Source organism: Plasmodium relictum (genome assembly GCF_900005765.1).
Source record: "Plasmodium relictum strain SGS1 genome assembly, chromosome: 14".
NCBI lineage: Eukaryota > Apicomplexa > Aconoidasida > Haemosporida > Plasmodiidae > Plasmodium > Plasmodium relictum.
In genome coordinates this window covers 1,147,159-1,167,826 of record NC_041692.1, presented here as the reverse complement: position 1 = coordinate 1,167,826, position 20,668 = coordinate 1,147,159, and the positions used below count along the sequence as shown (strand labels likewise).

Here is a 20,668-nt window from a genome sequence, read left to right as displayed (position 1 = left end):
ATATTGCAATTACTTTTCCATCAAAATTGTTTCTTTTATCATATATAAGAAATATTCTTTACTACTTTTTAATTATGCTTGAGTATTTTTTTTTTTTTTAAAAAGAGTATATGAAAGGTAATAATAGAAAAATTACAAAAAAACATGTAAATTTTAAGCTATTGAAACACATAATTTTTAATTTCATTTATTAAAAAAATAGGCAATAGATGACATTTATATATTCCATAAATATAAATATAACATAAAGTTGTATTTTGAAATTGTCATATTAATATACATAATTGTAATTTAAACAGTTCTTTAGTAACTTATAAACTATTCTATTTATTTTAATTTTATTTAGAGCATTCTTTTCAAATAAAAAATATAACTTCATTATTATAGTAGAATACTTTTAAAAGTACATTAAATAATTGATTATATAACTGTTTAATTATAAAAAAATTTTATTTTAGTATATTTAAAATAATTTTGTTTTTAGTATAAAATATTATAACTATAAAATTTAAAACATGTACATATATTATGTTTAGTATATTCTAGTAATTTTTTTTTTTTTTTCGAATTAAACTTGCCTGTGGCAAACAAAATAAATTATATAGAAATTTAATTGTGCATGTGCTTATGTTAAAATAAAAAGCTAAATACTATAAAATAAACTGGAAATAAATTAAGAAAAAAAGAAAAGGAGAAAAATTATTAAATTTTACTTACCAACTAATAAAAAAAAGTAAAAAAAAAAATTTACAACGATTATACAAATGTATATTTTCTATAAAAGCAACAAATGTATAACGAAAAAGTAATCAATGAAAAATATGAGCAAATATATGAAAAAAAAAGTAATAATTGAATAGAAAAATGAACATATAATTGCAAATTAAATGTTGAATTATGAAACATTAATAAAGACATATATTGAAAATGAATTATGATATATATATATTTATATTTATTTATATGTTTTGTTTTCTTCATGTGAACGACAAACAGCTATTGTAGCTAATGAGTGCTCATCTGATCTGAAAAATGGTAACCTTGTATTGATTCCTATTCCTCCTATTTCGCACCCATTATTAAACTTTGAGCAATGCAAAAAATTATTTCTAGTAATAGGAAAATTAGTATGAAACTCTAAAGAAAAACCAAATACTAATGAATTATTTTTTGGACAGGAAAATTTGAGAAATCCATCTGCTTTAAATTTGCTTGGAACGACAGATCCCATATTTTTTATTTTACTAAATGTTTGTATATATTTTAATCCACTCGTTGTTCTGTCAACACAAGCAATGTATACCATGCTTTGCTTAAATTTGCTTTTTTGTAAAACAGCTGAACAACTGATTTGGCCAGTACGACAAGGATATATATCTACATTATTAGCAGAAGAGGACCCCATACCTTTCATTAGAGCAAAGCCAAATAAAATAACTAAGCCCTTTGGGCAAGTTGCTGTCACTTTAGGAGATTCACCTTGTTGAACTACTTGCTTAATAAATTCTAGTGGATGATTAGAACATAAAGCCCATATTCTTGTATCTGAATAATTATTTTCAAATCCATTTCCACTACATGATTCTTTCATTTGATCACAAGTAGTTATACCAATAGTACTGCTTAATTTTTTATTTTTATAAAAGTCTAAATTTAAGGAAAATCCCATCACAATACTACCTCCTATTGGACATGTTAATAAACCCGGAGAAGGACCAGCATATAACACTTGTTTACAATTTCCAAGATATTCTCCAATAGACAGTACGGCATTATTATATTTTTCCTGATCAATTATTCTAACCCCATAAGATAGGCCATAAAAGGTTAATGCATCTTTATATGCCTGTATCATATTAGGGTCTTTCATAAAAAAACTAAATGGTAATAGTTTTGTTCTAATGGGCATTGAATTTTTACCAATGGAATTAACCCATCTTTCAAAAAAGGAAGAATTTTCTACATCCAAACCAGGATTACCACCAAGAATGGATATATTTTTTGATATTTGAAATTTTGTTAATATGCTTTTAGTTTGTTTACTGAAACTCGCAGATAATCCCATTTTATGAAAGTAAAAATTAAAGAACGGTTTCATACTTAAATTGTTTTCTTTCATTTTATTATATTCATTTTTATCTATATTCATTTTTAATATAATTTTCCCCCCTAAGTATATTTCATGAGCCACATGAGTACCATGAAGCTTAAAGAAAATTATCCACTTATTTACATTTTCTTCACATTCAGGAGTATTTAATTTATTTATGTAATCTTCATATGTGCATAAACTACCTTCTTTTAACCCATCAAATGTACGAGGTAAATTGTTCAATGCCCTTTTAAAGTGATCTGTAAATTTCCATAATGTTGTAATTGGTATTCCAGTATAATATCTTAAACAATAAATTTTCATCATAAATATTACATTATTTTGTACTTTTAATTTTTTTAGTGCATTCTTAAATTCTACTGATGCAGAAAAAGAATATGGGAAAATTGGTGCTGTACTTATTTTAACATCTGACGATAATTCTAATTTATATTGCTCTAAATTTCTTATTTCTTCTACATTTTTTGATTGACTACAAGAATGCTCAGGAATTACCCAAGGAGTTGATCTTTTATTATTCTTATGATTACCATTCTTAATATTATTAATACCATTATTATTATTATTATTATTTAAACTTATTTCTTCAAGGTTAATTTGAAGAACTGGTCCTCTGAATCCTGGATCGATATTTAAAGTAGGATCCCCCTCTGGATTTCCCATAATTATATCATAACCTAATCCAAGATATTTTAAGGATAAATGTGCTTCTGAATTATTTAATTTTTCATTAGAATACATATCATCATTCATATCAGTTTTTTTCTTGTTATTATCATGTTCGTTTATTTTTATATTTCCAGATGATTTTTTGCCTTTATTATCTATGTCGTCAATTATAGCATCTCTTAAATCAAAATCTTCATAATTTTCTTTTTTCATTTTCTTTTTCCTTTTATGGTCTTCATCTTTTTTTTGTGTGTTTGAAACTTCGTCAGGTTTATATCCATCTTTCAGTATTCCCAATAGATCAGAATCATCTATCAGATTATTTTCATTATCTCTGTTTTCTTTTGCATTATTGTATTCATTATCAATAAATTTTATAGAATTTATATTGTTATTGTTAAATGCGGGTTTTTTATCCTTTTTATTGTTTATTTGATTTATATACATATTAGCATATCTATTTCTTTTTTTTTTTGTTTTTTTATTTAGTGGGTATTCTAGTTTAACATACTTTTCTTTTTCGAAAAAATTAGTGTCTGTATAATCATTGACAAATTTATCTAAAGATATTAAATCCAATTTTTCCCCTACATCTTTCAGTCCTTTAATTCTATTTTTATTACTTATTGTAAAATCTTCGTGTAATGAAATGTTCTTTTCCTTTTGTTTTTGAGCTTTTTTAAAATTGGGATTAGCACTTTTATGCCCTATGTAAGAATTATAGCCTGAATATTTATATATTATAGGTTGAGTTTTTTTTTTTTTATTTGAGATTTTTTTGTACATAACATTAGTAGATTGTTGATTTTGTATTAAATTGTTCATCATTTTACTATTATTTTTCTCTTTCAATTCTTTCATATAAACTTTTTGATTTTTTGTTGTTCTACAATTTTCTCTCATTATTTCTTTATTGCATAATTTATCATAATTTTCATTCTCATTCTTCTCTGTAAAATTATTCACTATGTTATGCCTATTTATAAGCATAAAACTAGAACCAATTTTTCTACTTTTTTCTAAATATCTATCTTCATGTAATTTTACTTTTTTATTGTTATTTTTATCTTTTCCATGTGCATCTTTTAAAGAGTCATTGTTACCATAACCGTAAAATGCATTATTTAATAATTTACTGTAATTGTTTCCTAATCTTTTACTTTTATCAACCGAATTTAAATCTATTATATATGAATTTTCTTCGTCTATAATATTCGAAGAAATAAAATTTTCTGGAGTTACATTTATGACATCTTTTTGATAATTAAGTAAATTACTATTTGTTTCACAATTTATATTTTTTATAAAAAAATGTAGTAAAAGTAGGTGAGAAAAAAAAAATTCTATGAGTTTTTTCATTAATTATAATTTTTTTTCTTTATATTAATTAAAAATACATTATATAAAGATCCATGTTCTTGCTTTTAATTTTTTTATCATTTAAAAAAATTTAGTAATTTTTTTTGATGATACAAAAATTAAACAAAAAAATTAAATATCATGGTATTTAAAAGAAAATGTTTTAGATATACCAAAGATACTTTAGATATAAAAAAAATTAAGAAAAAAATATGAAAAAATTTACTTTCTTAATTAAAAGAGAAAAGAAAAGAAATAAATAAAAAGAAATAATAAAAATTACTCCCAAGATTAGCTATTTCTATATTATTAATAACTCATATTTTAAGACATATATATATATATAATATATAATATGTTTGTCTTATGAGAATTTAAAATAAAGATATATAAGAAAAAAAAAAAAAATTAATTTTCTTATTATTTATTATACGTTTTTACATTAGCTATCCTTTTTTTATTTTTTTTATTAAAATCTAGGTATCATTATTATTTTTTTGGAAAAAAAGAAAATAGTGGAGAATAAATACTTAAATTGTACTTAAAATGTTTCTATCTGAAATGCTCTAAATTACTCATAAAAAATATCATTTTTCGTGTCTGTACTTAATTTTTTTTTCTTTTTTTTATTATTTTTAAAATTAGTTCATTATAAATATTTTTTCATAATTAACATGAAATATGTTTACATTTAAAGAAATAACAGCAGATAAATATAACATAGTCCTTAAAAAATGGAACTGTTTATAAGTGCAGTGAATATTGTTTTTTTGTTCTTATTGATAGTCTATTATTTTTTTTTTTTTTTAAAATTGTCATACATAATATTCAACATTACGATGAAATATTTTCAACATGATGCACGTTTGTGTTAAATGCTTAAATTAACAAAAAAAAAAAATCTATATATTTTAACAGTATTTAAGTGTAAATACAAGGTATAAAAAATTAAAAAGAGCAAGAAAAATCAACTACAAATGAATAAACTCAAATAAAGAATAAAAATCTGCTTTATCCGAAAACTCAGTAAAAAGAGATATAAAATTTTTAATATTAAAATATATTAATGCATATTGTTACATATTACTAATTGAAGATCCAAAACAGTTCCTTTAAGAGGAAAAATATCAAGCTTTTTTGTGTGTAATATTTTTTCAAATTGTAATCGTAAATTAAAAATTTACGTACCATGTAAAAAAGTTAAAACTTTTATGAATTTTCATACATAAAAGTTTTATGAATTCTCTAAGCACATAATAAAATTATTTTAATATAAATGTTTTAATGAAACACATAATTATGATCAAATAATAAAATATATGAACTGTAGACAATAAAAATAAAGTTATCAGCTACCTATAAATTAATTTTATGTTTTTTTTTAATTTGTATGATTTTTAGCCCAAAATTTTAATCTATAAAAGAAAAATTAAAAATTTAATTTATTATAATACAAAAATTAGAAGCTATTGAATTGAAATTACATAATGTAGTAAAATTATTAATTACTTTTGTAATAGCTAGCTTTCTTGTGCATGTTATAAAATTATTTTACACTATTTCTTAAAATTAAATATATACACGACATAAAAATTATCATGCAAAAAAAAAAGAGAAAAAATAAAATATTTATTCCATTATGGTTCCATGAAACATTTATTTGCTCTATTTTATTCAAGCTACAAAATTAGTTACAGCTAAATAATAATATTAATAAAATAAATATGAGCACAACAACAGCCTCTAAGACAACATAGAATTATTAATAATTCATAGAAATATTTCTGTTCATGTAAAAAAAATTAAGGTAGCTATAAAAAAAAAATTTAAATTGTAGAATGTTTTGCTGACTACCTTAACATTGAAATTACGCATGTAAAAAAAGTTTCAATCATAGATTTAATTTTTTTTTTTTTTAAATATTTTTTTATATTATTATTTTAATCATTAAAAAGAAAAAATAGATCATAAAAGAAAATAATGTTTTTCTGCATCTTAAGTTACTAAATAAATAGTTGTTAAATAAAAATTTTAAGTTAAAAATAACATAAATTTTAATAAAAAAATTTCATAAAGTAATTGTCTTTTTGAAATCATTTTGACTTCATTATTTTGTTTTGCTAATATTTTATAGAACACATATATTTTTAATATACTTTTTTAGGCTTCACTTTTTTCACTATATAAAAAATGAATCAATTAAAAAGATTATCCATTATGTCTATTTTCCTATTTTTTTTTTCTCTATTGAGCGTGTCATGTTTTAGAGGTAGTAATGGAACTAATGCAATAACATCTCTTCATAATGAAAATCAAATTTATGATCACTCAAATAATAAGATATCTTCATTTATTTTACAATCACAATCATTAGAAATGGTTAGCGATGAGTTAGCTGATAGTATTGCTAATGAAATAGTTAATGCATTACAAAAAGATTCATCGTCATTTTTACAAGAAGGAATTGGATTTGACATAAAAGGTCAAATCAAAAAGCACGCCAAAGAAGTATTAAAAGAAGTAGCTAAAGCAGGAATACAGCCAATCGAAGAAGTAGTAGCTGCATCAGTTAAACCCCCAACTATTTCACCACATGCATACAAATTATTGAAACCAGTGTTGAAAACTCTCTTTAATAAAGTAGAACAAACTATAAAAAAAGATGTACCTGATTCCATATGGGATTATGAAGGAGATGATTCAGAAGAAATGGATGAGCAAGAAGAGGAAAGCTTTGATGAATTAGCAGATAGCATGATTAATGAAGATTAATTTATGCATATTTTTAATTTAAATAAGAGTTAATTTTATTTTCTGTTGATATTTTGAAAAGTATTTAACTAATTTAAAAAAATATATGTAAAAATGAGCTATGCTTTAATATTCTGATTTTTTCATTTTTTATTCTTTGTTTTTTTTGTTTTAAGTTGTATATATTTTTTTTCTTTTTTTTTTTTGTTATTTGAATATATTTTTATGTCTTTTTATTTTTATAATAAAAAATATATAGATAATATTTTTTTATGCATATATTTTCATTTAATTTTATTTTGTTGATATTTTTTTTTCACAAAAATAGATAGACATATAAAAGTGGTAACATTTATTAATATTTTAGAATATTTGTGCGGCAATTTTTGAAAAAAAAAATTAATACTAAAATAAAACATTAATATAATTAATGAAATGTAAATAAAGTATAATATTATTCTTTAAGAATATATATTGCAATTCAAGAAAATTATAGACAAGTAACTATTTTTATATATATTTCTTCATTTTTAAGTAAATATTAACATAAAATAAATAAAAATTATTATTATCAAAATTATACATTTATACTTAAATAATAATATAAAAAGATTATATAGAAAACTAAAAATACTTTATTATTTTATCTTTATTTGAGCAAAATAAAGAAATAGGTGTGTGAAAAGCTTATAAAATTTCTAGCCATCATAAAAATAAAAAAATGAGTATGCTATATGCAGAAAAAAAAAAAAAGAATTTAAAATATATATTTTTTTTTTTTTGTATGTTTCCTCATTTTATGTGAATCTGAGCTTTTTTTTAAGTATTATTATTCTTGTGATACACTAATTTTGGAAAAAGCAAATCCTTTTATTTTGAAAAAAGTATCAATTTTATGATTATTATAAAAGTAGATCATAGAAAAAATATATATACCTAAAAATAAAAACATAAGTTAAATAAAAAAAAAAAAAAAATCTTCACGTTAATATTTTATTGCTTTAAGACATTTATTAGACCATCTTAAATTGATATGTATTTACATATTCTTAGTATTTAATGGAGTTTTTTTTTAAAGTGTAAAATTTAATTTTATAAATTAATTTTTTAAGTTATTGATTTTCGAACAATAAATCTTAATTTAAAATTATAGTATTTCATAGGATATATAATATATATATATTTTTTTTTTTTTTGCGTTTCAATAAAAATAACATAAATTTTACTTTAAAATGAAGCATTTTAAGATTTCGACATTAAATATCTTTGGCTTTTTTTTTCTTTATTTGAGTTTTCAAAATGCATATAAATGTATGAAAATAGGTAGTGTATTAAATAAAAGAAATAATAATAGCATAAAATTGGGAGGAAATGATGGTAACTCAGCTCAGTGGAGTAATAAAGGAAATAATTTCATGGAACTTTTGAAAGACAAATATTCAAAAAGCAAAAGAAATATAGATGATATGAAAGATGAATTAGCTGATGAATTAGCTAATAAAATACAAAATAAAATAGAAGATTATTTAAAAGAAGAAAGTAATTTATCTGATACAGAAAACATAACTGGAGAAGATTTAAATGAATTGAAAACTTATGTTAGAGATATTTCAGAATATGTTGGTATGAAAGCAGCTGACTTGTTGGACAGAAATTTAGAAGAAGCACTTAAACCTATTTTACCAAAGAAAGAGTATGATAATTTTAAAAATACTTTAGATGATTCTAGTGAAGATAATTTAGAACATGCAAATGAAGTTCCAAAACATGGAAATATAAATGAAGAAACTGAAACATTTGTAGACGAGTTAGTTGATGAATACGAAAATGAGCAATTTGATGTATTAAACCCAAATGAAAAAGAAATAAAAACACACAACAATTTAGACTAAAATGGAAAAGACATTAATTCTATAGTTAATATATTCTTACAATGATGAAAATAAAAAAACAAAAGTAAAAAATATACTTATTAATATATTTAGAGAAATTGATATATGCTTTTAAAAACATAATTTGTTTTATTTTTTTTTTTTTTCACAAATGTAATTTTATTAATATTAAGATAAATTTTAATCACACATAATAAAAATGAATTTTTTTTTTTAAATTTACGTATGTACTTATATCTAATATAGTGTGGAAGATGAAAAAAATTTGAATAATTTTTTTTCTTATTTTATCTTTGGATTCGTTTATTTTTTTTTTTTTTTGATATCATTCTCTATGCAGTTAATGCACTTTATTTTGTTATTTTTGTATATGAACTTTATATTAATGAATAACTATGAAATAAAAACAATAAGTAATAGGAAAATTTCTAATAATTTCATGAAAAATATATATTTAGTATATATTAATATTTTTTTTCATTTTTCTTTTTTTGTTCATGAATAAAAAGGAAAAATGCAAAAGGAAAATAATCAAAACTTAAACAATGTAATATTTGAAAAATAATGCAAATGAAAAAGTAGAATATTTAAAAAATTGTTTTAGATTTATTAATTTCTTCATTCAATAAAAAAAATTAGACGTATAGAAAAAATATAAAAAATTATAAAAAAACTTGTGTAGAATTTTCATTCTTAATTATATATGTTTTTCTTAAGACTTTATCATAAAAAAATATTAAAAATTATGTAATATGTAAAATAAAAAAGAATATGAATACATGAAAAAAAATTAACTATCTCAGAAAAATATATACATATAAGATAAAATTTATTATACAGAAAAATGCAAAATTATATTTAATTTGTACTGTATACAAAATGCTACAAATGTATAAAAGAGAAGATATCAAATTTTTGATTTATTAAAATATCCATTAGAAAATTCTACAAAATTTTATATACACATTCCATATATGTGCTGTTTTAATTTTATATTTAAAAAGGAAATTACAAAAAAATATATTTTGTATTATTTTTTAATTTCTTCTGATTTTATAAACTGTTACTTTATATCTAATAGTTGTAGAAAAGAATGCACAAAAAAAAAAAAGTTTCGATTTATTTTATAGAAGCAATAATGATAAAGGGATTTCAATTAATCCAAAAAAAAAAAAAATAATAAATAAGATAAAATAAAAAATAAAAATAAAATTTAGTTTTTTATTTTAAGAATATTAAAAATATATTTAAGAATGGTTTGAATAGAAATTGTTATCAAAATTTTGTATAAATTATAAAAAGGCAAACACTTGAAAAATTTATTATTTACTGTAACAGATGCAATATTATAAAAAAAAAAATAGCATATAAAATATATTTTATTATGAAATGAATTTTTTTTTTCTAAGCATTTGAGGGATCCAAAAATTGGGAAAATATAAAAGAAATAAGCAAAATACAGTTTAAGAACAAAAGTAGGAAAAATCAACAAAATTAATTGAGGCATATAAATTAATAAATTAATAAAAAATCTTACATAAGATGGCAATTTAACACTTTCTATAATGTTTTCCGTGATAACAGATTTTAAAAAGGAAAAAGTTAACTTTACTGTTTTGTTCAATTTAATCTTTTTTTTAATAATCTTTGATAAACTAATTAATAAATTACTTCTTTGAATATACTCAAAATCAGAATCATCATTTTGCTTCATTCCTTCTTTATCTTCATTCTTTATTCTTATATTGAACAAAAAATATAAAGCAAAATCAACGATATTAACTAAAAATTTTTTTAAAATACGGACCAATATTGATGACTTATAATTTTTTTTAAATAAAAATTCATGTAATTTTTCACTAATATTAATTATTATAACAAGCAAGATAAAATATTCATATAAAAAATGAATTTTGCCATATGTATTTAAAAAAGGCAATAAATTTAAAAATTTTAAGATATTAATAAATAACCAATATTCCAATAAAAAAGGAACATCATAATAAAATATATTGCTTTCTGTATTTTTTTCAAATAGTTTAGCTATCTTATAATCAATTTTTTTATTCTTGAAAGATTCATGCTTAATAAGTGCCTCGTTATTATGTTGTGGCATTATTTTATTTTTTGAGTTAAAATTAATATTTTCTATGTTATGTATAAATGAGTTTTTATTTTCTAAATTATTTTTTATAAGATTTTCTTCTTTTTCTTTTCCATTTTCACTTTCATTTCTTTTTTCAACATTTACATTATTTTTTTTTTTATTCTTCTTTTTTATTTCTTCTTTTTTTTTCTCATTTTTTTTTTTTTCATTTTCGTCTTCCTCGCCTTTTTCTGTTACTTCCTTTTTGTTACCATTTTCATCTTCTTGTTCTTTTTGAATGCTTTTAATTTCTAATTTTTTATTGTTTCTTTTTGTTTCTTGTGGTATTTCAATTGTTTTTTTATTTTCTTCTAATTTATTATCAGTTTTTTCACCTTGAAAACTTTTTTTTTCATTATTGTTACTATTTATATTGCTATAGACGTTATTAATATTATTTGTTAAATAGTTGTTTTCTGATAAAGAACTGATAACACAATCATTTATATTTGGTAAATAGACATACTTAATAATTATTATAATTGAATATATAGACGGAAATGGGAAGAAGAAAGAATAAATAAAAAGTGAAATTAAAGAAATAGAAACAGCTTTTATCAAAATAGCATATAATAAAAAACTGATTATGTAAGGAAATATATTAAACAAAAATTCATTTATCTTAAATAATTTTTTTAAGAATAACTTGTAAAAATTCGAAATTTTATTTAAAAAATATTTTATTACCCCATAGTAAGCAAGATAAGAAAATACTGAAAATACTGATACTATATATACTATATATTTTTTTGTTTTATAATCTAAATTTAAAAAGAATTTTTTTAATTTAAAAAATATCCACGTAATATGAGGTTCAATAATAATAAACCACAAAAAAAGTAGCTTTATTAATGATATTAATACTATTCCATAAGAATGTAATATATCTAAACCTGATCTAAAAGAGATAATTAAGAAAAATTTTGTATTTTCAAAAAATTCTAAAAATAAAGAAATTGTTTGTTCAATTTTTGTTTCATTAGTCGTTTCTGAAGAAAGAGGATGGAATATACGACTAAATTTATTCTTATATTTACTATTATATACGTTACTGTAATTTACAATATCATACTCATGGATATTCTTAAAATCGATATCATCTTCATTACAAAATTCATTATTTAAATAGCATTCACTGTTCTTTGAATGTTTTATGTTAATTTTTTCATATTTTTCCTTTTTAAATAATACTAAAATAATACTAAATATGGATATTATTAAAAATAAGAAATATTTCTTAAACATTTTAAATTTAATATTTTTATTATTATTACATCTTTTATAATTTAAAAGTTTTAGTATATATATTATATATATATATATATATCAATTCTCTTAAATTAATTTTTTTCAATAGTTTTTAAAAATTTTTTGTCTCTTCATTTTTTTTATTGATTTAAGATTCAATACTTATTGCATCTATTTCATTTAGAAATAATATTTCAAAATGTGTGGCATAAAATATATAAGTTCCTAATTGCTTCAACCCTTTGATCGGTTATGAAAAATAAGAAATAAGTAAAAAAGTATTTATATTTTTAATTATTGATAATTTCAAAATATATTAATATATATACTCCATATAGCATAATTCGTAACTATATATTAAAATAATGAAAAATATTCAATAATTTTAAAATAGAAAAAATCCTTCATTTTACTAAAATTTGTGAAATTAATATAATCTTTCTAAATTTTTGTCAAAATTTCTCAAAGTTGAAACATAAAAGTTCATTTAAAAAAAAAAAAAAAAAATTGTAATTTATAAATACTCATTAAATGGGATTTACACATTTTTTTTTTAATTTTTTTAAACAAACTATTTTTTTTAGTTGTTTTATTTTATTTTAATTCTTTTTATATTTGAAAATTATAAAATAAATGAAAAATAATGAAAAAAAATGAAAAATAAAAAAAAATATAATGAAATACACATGAATATCTTCTAATATTTATAAAAAGTAATTGCTGAATATATCAATTTTTTAAAGCTGCTTTTTTAATATACCTTTTTTTTACCTATATAATTTAAATTAAGGATAGTTATAAATATATCTTATATAACATTTTATTTTCAGAAACTGCATATGTTTTTTCTTTTTATTTAATGAAATAATAAGAATTCTTTTTTTTTTCTTTTTTCTTTTTCCTTTTTTTTTTTTTTGTTCTACTGTAATAAAAAAAATTATCAAGCATTAAAAATTAAGGAATAAAAAGAAAATATGTTTAGAACATGTTTTATATTAATAGAAAAAAAAAATAAAAATGTTATGAACAACTTTTTTTTTTTTAGTTCTTAAATACTATACATTTACATTTTTACTTATTTATTATTATTTTATATATGTAGATTCGTATATATTTAAAAAAAAAAAATTAAGTTGAATTCATTTTTTTAGATTTTTTTTTTTATATTTTTAATAAAGGTAATATTTAATAATAATCTTTTATATTTTTATTTTGTAATAATTTAAGTATACTATTAATATATGTCATTTATAAAATATTTTTTTTCATTAATGAATATAAAAAAAAATTTATAAAATTGTATATATGTAAAAGTAAAATGATAAAACCTGAGGTAAATATAAATAATGAGAATTTTGAGAATAAAGATATTTCACGTTGGAAAATAATATACCCTAATTATATAAATAAAAAAAAAAAAGTAAAGGAAGGAAGAAGAATAAATTTAAATTATTGTGTAAATGATCCTTCAATTGAAGAAATTGAATTAGCGTGTAAAGAATTAAATGTTACTTATCATGTTGAAAAAAAAAAATGTTATCCAAGAGATTGGCAAGTACAAGGGAGAATAAGAATAAAATTACCAGATGCAGAGAATAACATTTTAAGTAAGTTCGATTTAATGAAAAAAATTGGACTAAAATTACAAACTGTAAAAGCAAATAATGAATCTAGTGTAGTGACTAACCAAAGCAATTTAACAAAAAAAAAAAAGAAGAGCCAAAGATAAAGGCATGGTTAATTTTTAAATATTTTTTTTTGTATTTGAAAGTTATTAAATTCTTTAATTTATTTTACATATAAAAATTTCAGAAGAAATAAACAAAAGAAGAAAAAATTAACAGAAATGATTAAATCAAGAAAATATGCAAAACCCTAAAACTTCGGATTTTTCTGCTATTATTCATAACATATTTTCATTTTTTTTTTTTTTTTTCTATTAAGCGATATAAATATTTAATTTTAATCCTTATTTTAAACTCATACTATTTTTGTCATTCTTTTTTATGGAAATCACATATATATATGTTTAATTAAAATAGTTTGGCATAAATTCTTTTTAATGAGATATACATCTTATATATTTTTACATAAGCAATTTGTTAAAATTATTTAATTATAAAAATAACTAAATAGTGATTACTTATAAGCTTATTAAGAAATAATTAAATATTTTTTTAGTTTAACTTTTTTCTTTTGAAAAGGAATAGTATGCATCTAAAAAAAATATTTTTACAATTTTCCATTTAGAATATATTTGACTGTTAATATTAACAAGCTTAATTTTTAAGAAGATATAAAAGAAAGAATGAATTTAAAATAAATATGAAAAAATATACTTACGAATTATAATTAGAATTAATAGAAAAAATATCTTTAAAGAAAATTAAAATTATGCTGTATATTATTTGTTATATTTTTATTAGAGTTTTAATGGAATGATTCTATTATTCATAAAAGTTTTTAATAAATTTGACGGTTCTTCATTTTCAAATGAAATTTTATGAAGAACTGTAAAAAGTGGAAATTTTTCTGTCAAGTTTTTTTCTCTTATCATTTGGTAAACATATTTTAAAGTAACCGTTCCCTAAAAAAAGAAAAAAAAAAAATTTTTTTTAAATAATAATTTATATAAATTAACTATAAATATATAATTTTATTACTTATTTTAACTACTGTTTTTATTTATTTATTTATTTTTTTAATATTTATCTTTTTTCTAAACATAAAAATTAACCTGCAATTTTTGTCCTTTTAATATTTCATTCTCTAATTCTTCCCATGACTTTTTTTGTTTACATTTTATAAATTCAGCGGAACATTTTGCATTCCTTCCTCCTAAAAAGGATGTAATAATGTCAGCAAATCCACAACTCTCAAAAAATATACTTTCGTTGAAATTATTAAAAAATGTTTTTGCAAATAGCACTGTTTCATTAATGCCAAATCTTATAATTGCCGATTTAGAATTAGAAGAAACATTTAGTCCATCGCAGAACCCAGCTGCTAATGTTATAATATTTTTTAAAGATCCACAAATCTAAATTATTAGAAAAAATAAATATTATATTAAAAAATATATTTTTTTAATTTTTAATATTTGTATGCATTATTGTCTCTTTTTTTTTTTTCTTACTTCAACTCCAACAGTTCCATTAACACAATTTATTTTAAAGTATGGTAAATCAAAAACTCTTTGCCAAATTAATAAAACATCCCTGTCATCCCCTCCTATTGTAGCTTCAGAAAAGCTTTCCATAGCAACGTCCTATTATGGAAGTGGAATTACATGTTTTTTTTTTTTTTTTTTTTTTATTTTAAAAAGAACAAATACATAAATATAAAAAAATATATATATCTTTTAATTTTCTATTTACTTTTGCTATATTAGCTCCTGATAAAGCACAACATGGAATATTTAAAAAATCTCTAATAACTTCAGAGCAAAGATTTATTTTATTATCTTTAACAATGAATCCCTTTGTTAAAGATATGGCTTTTACATGCTTTGATATTTTAATTGATTTATTTTGGTGTATCGAAATTAATACGTTTTCCAAATATTGACATGGAATAATAAATATTAACAAATCAGCATTGTTAATAACTTGAGCTATATCAGAATACGCAACAACATTATGTGGTAAAGTAACTCCTTTTAAATATCTTACATTTTCGTGTTTTTGATTTATTATGTCTACTATGCTTTCTCCATCTACAACCTCATCTCTCACCCACATTTTTACTTCATTTTCAAATAAATAATTATTTTTAGCATTTGTACCAACCACCTTACTAATTGCACTGGCCCAATTCCCACTACCGAGTATTGATATCTATTCAAAAAAAAAAAAAAAATATGAATAAGGAAATCTATATATTTCACTTTAATAAATGAAAATATTCATATAATTACTAATGAACTTAAAACATATATACTTATAATTTATTCTTTATTTTATTGAGAATTATTATGAATTGTGTAAAGTTTAAATAATTTTTTTTTCTTTTTTACTTTCAGTGGCCCATCTTTCAATTTATCAAAAAGATTTTTATACATTTTATATAGAATTAAAAAAAAAAAAAGTATATTATTTGAAGTTAAAAATATAATTGCATAATCATATCTTCCTTATCTATGTATTTTAAATACATAAAATTTTTTTTTTTTGTTATTATTTTTTTTTTTTTAGTGCATGGTTTTTTTTTTTTTTATCAAAAATTTAAGATAAAAAAAAACATATTTGTAATAACTGGGAAAAAAAAAAATTGTACTTAAAGTATAGGATTTAATTTTTTTTTTTTTTTTTTTATATAATTTCTTTATTTTATAATAACATCATTTTTTTTTAATAATTTCGGTATGATTAATTCCTGTTTAATTCTATTATTTACTTCATTAAATTTATTATCCTTTACACCTTTTTATAGCTATCATTTTAATAAAATAATACAGCAACATTTAAAAACTATATTTTTATATATTAAAATTTTTTTTTTTTTACTATTTAATATACACTCTTAATTAAAAAAGAATATATTCATAAATATTTATTTATATATAATTAGCATAATTTTTTTTTTTTTTTGAACTTTGAAAAAATTCTTTATTTTAATATTTTTAAAACATAACTTTTTATTGTTATTAATCATCAACATTTATTGAAATCTTTCTGCCTTTGTAAAGTTGTGCTTCACTTATTAATAATAAAAGCAAATTTAATATAACAATAGAAATAATAATCTTATATTGTTTAAATACCCATACTGGTATTAAACATTTTATGTGTAATAAATAATAATTTAACAATAAGGTTAAATAAGATAAAACTAATAAGAATAAACTATCTCTAGGGAAATTCTCACATAATGATGTTGATATTAAGCTAAAAAATATAGGTATTAAAGAAGAAATAAAGCGTAAGCTATTATATAATCCTTTGTATTTTCTATTAGGAGGTATTGCATATTGAATTAATTGAAGTAAAGAATTAAATCCTCCATTGAATGCTAAAAAGCAGGAAGAAATATAAATTTCTAATGTCAATATATCTCTTATGTAATGTTCTTTATTAACTTCAGGTAATACATGAATTAATATTACTCCACTTGAAAGAATAAACAAAATAATATAATGGATAATTTTAAAGCATGATGGAACTTTATACGTTCTTCCTTCAATAGGCAAAAATTCAAAAAGTATTTTATTGTGGCTATTTTTTATTTTTATATCAGCAAATTTTTTTTCTATTAACTTATTATTAAAGTAAATATCCCTGATATCATTATTTACATCTAATTCTTCGTTATATATTTTCTTTTTTTTATTATCTGTTTTTGTATTTGAAAGTTTTCTTTTAATATTATAACAATATCTATAATTTAACTCACGTATTTTGTAAATGTCATTGTATCGCGTAAAAAATGATTTTACACCATTTTTTCTAATTAATTTTATCATCTTATAAAATGAGAATTAAGAAAAGAAAATATATTATGCTATATATATATAATTATTTCATAAATTTTCATCTTATAATTATTTCCTCTTTTTTTAATTTATCCCTTTACATAATAAAAAGTATAAATTAAAATTCATACAATATGTTTATTGTATTACCGATTGAAATAGATCAATTCATAATTGTTTTGTGAATATAAAAAAAAAAAAATAAAATAAAATATATACGATATTAAAAAAAAGGAAAATATTTATTGCATAAAAAATAAAAAAAAGAGAAAAAATAAAAAAAAAATATATATATATATTAAAAAAGAATATAAATGTGTAGCATAAAAAAAATATAAATTAAATATTTTAAATATTAAAATTTTTTTAAATAATATATATTAACGTATATTATAAATTATATAAATATAGAATAAAGAAAATTTTTTTATGTAATATAATTTTAAATTAAAAGAAATTTAAGAATAAATTTTTATTAAAAAATGTGCAGTAATTCTACTATTTTTTTTTATTCTTGAGCTATCCCAAGTATATAGCAAAAAAAAAAAAAAAAAATTCTTTTTTTTTTTTTGAATATTATTTTCTGAAAATACATTTTGTATAATATTTTAATTGACTTTAAAAAAATTAAGAATAAAGTTTAAAGAGGAATAAGAAAAGAAAACAAAAATTATATATATGTATATATAAATATATATTTAATTCTAAAAAATGTAAATGTATATAAAAATGAAAAATATTTTACATGTATTATAAATTTATTGTTGAAGCATTCATATATTTTCTTAAGGGCTTTGGAATAATTAGTTGAATGTTCTCATTTTGTTCCTTATTTTGAATTTGATATTGCTCTAATATAATTGCCAAAACTCTTCCTACAGCCAAACCAGATCCATTTATAGTGTGACAAAAATTTTTTTTATCATTTTGTTTAAATTTTAAATTTAACTTCCTTGATTGAAAATCTAGGCAATTAGAGCATGAAGATACTTCAATAAATCTTTTTTGACTAGGCAACCAAGCTTCTATATCATAACAAATTGATGAAGAAAATGGTGTTTCAACAGAATTTAATAACACTAATCTATATGGTATTTTTAATTTCTTTAAAATATATTCACAATGTTTAATTAATTCTTTATAATAATAAAGAGAACTTTTTTTATCAGTAATAGCTACTAATTCTACCTTTTCAAAAATATGTTCACGCAATAATCCTTTTGATGCCTTCCCATATGTAAGTTTTTTTTCTATTCTGAAGCATGAAGAATGGCTAACTAATTTAATAGGCAAATTATTATGATCTATTAAAGAATTTTTAAATAAATTTAATAAGGAAACTTCACTTGTTGGGATTAAATACGCTTCTTCATTTAAAATTTTATAATTTTTATTAATTTTAAATAAATCATTTTTAAATTTTGGTAATTGCCCAGTGTTTGTTAATGCAGATTTTGTTACAATTACAGGAGTTTTTATATAGGTATACTTAAATTTATTTACATGAGTATTTATCATAAAATCTATTAATGCTTTTTCTAATTTTGCTATATTATTTACTAGAATGTTATAGCCAAAACCAATTTTATTAGATATATTTGAAAATATATAATTGTTATCATATTTTTTTATAATGTTTTCATGAGGCTCTATGATAGCATTTTCTTTATTAAGCTTGATACTTTTTATTTTATAAGTTTTAACTATTTTACAATCGCTTATTGTTTGCCCTTGAGGTACGATATTCAATAAAATGTTTGGCATTTTATTGAAATACTTTTCTATTTTTAATTTCAAATCTGATATTTTTGCCTCATTATCATAAATGTTACTACTGATTTCATTTATTTCATTTTTAATATTCTCTATTTCTTTTTCATAATTTATTTGAAAGTCTTCTATTTTGTTATTTTCTTCTACTTTTTTGCAATTTTTGTACTCTATAAAGAAATCATGTGATTCATTATTTTCACTTTTTCTGCAACTATCACTTTCTGAGCATAGTCCATCCTTTTCCTTTTTAGTTAGGTATGAATTTTCAATTTTTATAGCATTCTTATTTGAATCTTTTGTAGCAAACATTAGATTTTTTACTTCATCTGATAATATTTTTCTTTTATTCCTTAAACTATTCCTTATTGTCTCTAATTTATTTTTTTCTTCTATTAACTTTTTTAATATTTCAACAGTATTTAAATATTTTTCCATTCTTCTCTTTTTTAAATTATCTATTACCTTATTTTCATTTACTTTTAAAATTTTAAAGCTCATACCGTATTCATTTTCCAGAGTATCAATTTTGTCACAATTCTTGTTCTTGAAATTACGTACATATTTTTTAATTAAATTACAAGACCTCCATTTATTAGTATATGAACTAATATATAATTTTTTTTCATTTTTTCTATATTTTCCATATAAACAATGAATCAATAATATATTTAGTAAAATAAGAGTTTTCACATGCATAATACATATTTAACATTTTTCCATAAAAAGGACAGAACTTTATTTCATTTTTATATATATAACATATAAATACTTAGAAGTATTGCTATAAGATAAATAGAATTTTACTAAATATCAAAATCCTTTTTCTTATATTTTTAAAATAATTTCATTTCTATTCATTAGAATTATCTAGTTGTCAATTCTATGCAAAATCCTATTTTATTAATATTTACAGAATATATATTATTGAAAATTAAAAAATAAAATTACAATAAAGATTAAATTATTAAAAGATTAATAAAAAAAAAAAAAAATTTTTACTCAAAATTTAAAAATAAAAATAAAAAAAATTTTTACAAAACAGTTAAAAATATTAAACGATTAATATATCATTAAAAGAATACATAAAAAATAATAATAATAATCCTTAAAAATACAAAAAAAAAAAAAAAAAATAAAATAAAATAAGCAATTATATTAATAAAAACTTGTAAAAATGTAAAAAATTGAGAAAAATTAAGAATTTTTTTTCGAAAAATTAAACAAATTTTTATTTGTATTTAGTATTT

At 19.4% G+C, this 20,668-nt stretch overlaps 8 protein-coding genes across 8 annotated transcripts; 3 read left to right on the top strand and 5 right to left on the bottom strand.

Annotated features, from left to right (window-relative positions):
• Positions 1–955: 955 nt before the first annotated feature.
• PLP2 (perforin-like protein 2, putative) lies at positions 956–4,141 on the bottom strand (the record flags this gene model as incomplete). The annotated part of the gene is made up of 1 exon (XM_028679398.1): positions 956–4,141. The coding sequence occupies one exon, from the start codon at positions 4,139–4,141 to the stop codon at positions 956–958; it is 3,186 nt and encodes a 1,061-aa protein (XP_028535116.1).
• Positions 4,142–6,331: 2,190 nt separating this feature from the next.
• Positions 6,332–6,913, top strand: CelTOS (cell traversal protein for ookinetes and sporozoites, putative; the record flags this gene model as incomplete). Its single annotated transcript, XM_028679397.1, has 1 exon — positions 6,332–6,913. One exon carries the CDS (start codon positions 6,332–6,334, stop codon positions 6,911–6,913), a length of 582 nt encoding a protein of 193 aa, XP_028535115.1.
• A 1,211-nt stretch (positions 6,914–8,124) lies between these two features.
• Positions 8,125–8,784, top strand: MDV1 (male development gene 1, putative; the record flags this gene model as incomplete). The annotated part of the gene is made up of 1 exon (XM_028679396.1): positions 8,125–8,784. The coding sequence occupies one exon, from the start codon at positions 8,125–8,127 to the stop codon at positions 8,782–8,784; it is 660 nt and encodes a 219-aa protein (XP_028535114.1).
• Positions 8,785–9,997: 1,213 nt separating this feature from the next.
• On the bottom strand, positions 9,998–12,175 carry PRELSG_1432500 (conserved Plasmodium protein, unknown function; the record flags this gene model as incomplete). Its single annotated transcript, XM_028679395.1, has 1 exon — positions 9,998–12,175. One exon carries the CDS (start codon positions 12,173–12,175, stop codon positions 9,998–10,000), a length of 2,178 nt encoding a protein of 725 aa, XP_028535113.1.
• A 1,321-nt stretch (positions 12,176–13,496) lies between these two features.
• On the top strand, positions 13,497–13,907 carry SRP19 (signal recognition particle subunit SRP19, putative; the record flags this gene model as incomplete). The annotated part of the gene is made up of 1 exon (XM_028679394.1): positions 13,497–13,907. The coding sequence occupies one exon, from the start codon at positions 13,497–13,499 to the stop codon at positions 13,905–13,907; it is 411 nt and encodes a 136-aa protein (XP_028535112.1).
• A 693-nt stretch (positions 13,908–14,600) lies between these two features.
• Positions 14,601–16,238, bottom strand: PRELSG_1432300 (glycerol-3-phosphate dehydrogenase, putative; the record flags this gene model as incomplete). Its single annotated transcript, XM_028679393.1, has 5 exons — positions 14,601–14,765; positions 14,916–15,218; positions 15,315–15,446; positions 15,556–16,014; positions 16,194–16,238. 5 exons carry the CDS (start codon positions 16,236–16,238, stop codon positions 14,601–14,603), a joined length of 1,104 nt encoding a protein of 367 aa, XP_028535111.1.
• A 585-nt stretch (positions 16,239–16,823) lies between these two features.
• Positions 16,824–17,639, bottom strand: PRELSG_1432200 (conserved Plasmodium protein, unknown function; the record flags this gene model as incomplete). The annotated part of the gene is made up of 1 exon (XM_028679392.1): positions 16,824–17,639. The coding sequence occupies one exon, from the start codon at positions 17,637–17,639 to the stop codon at positions 16,824–16,826; it is 816 nt and encodes a 271-aa protein (XP_028535110.1).
• A 759-nt stretch (positions 17,640–18,398) lies between these two features.
• Positions 18,399–20,117, bottom strand: PRELSG_1432100 (serine--tRNA ligase, putative; the record flags this gene model as incomplete). The annotated part of the gene is made up of 1 exon (XM_028679391.1): positions 18,399–20,117. One exon carries the CDS (start codon positions 20,115–20,117, stop codon positions 18,399–18,401), a length of 1,719 nt encoding a protein of 572 aa, XP_028535109.1.
• Positions 20,118–20,668: the final 551 nt, after the last annotated feature.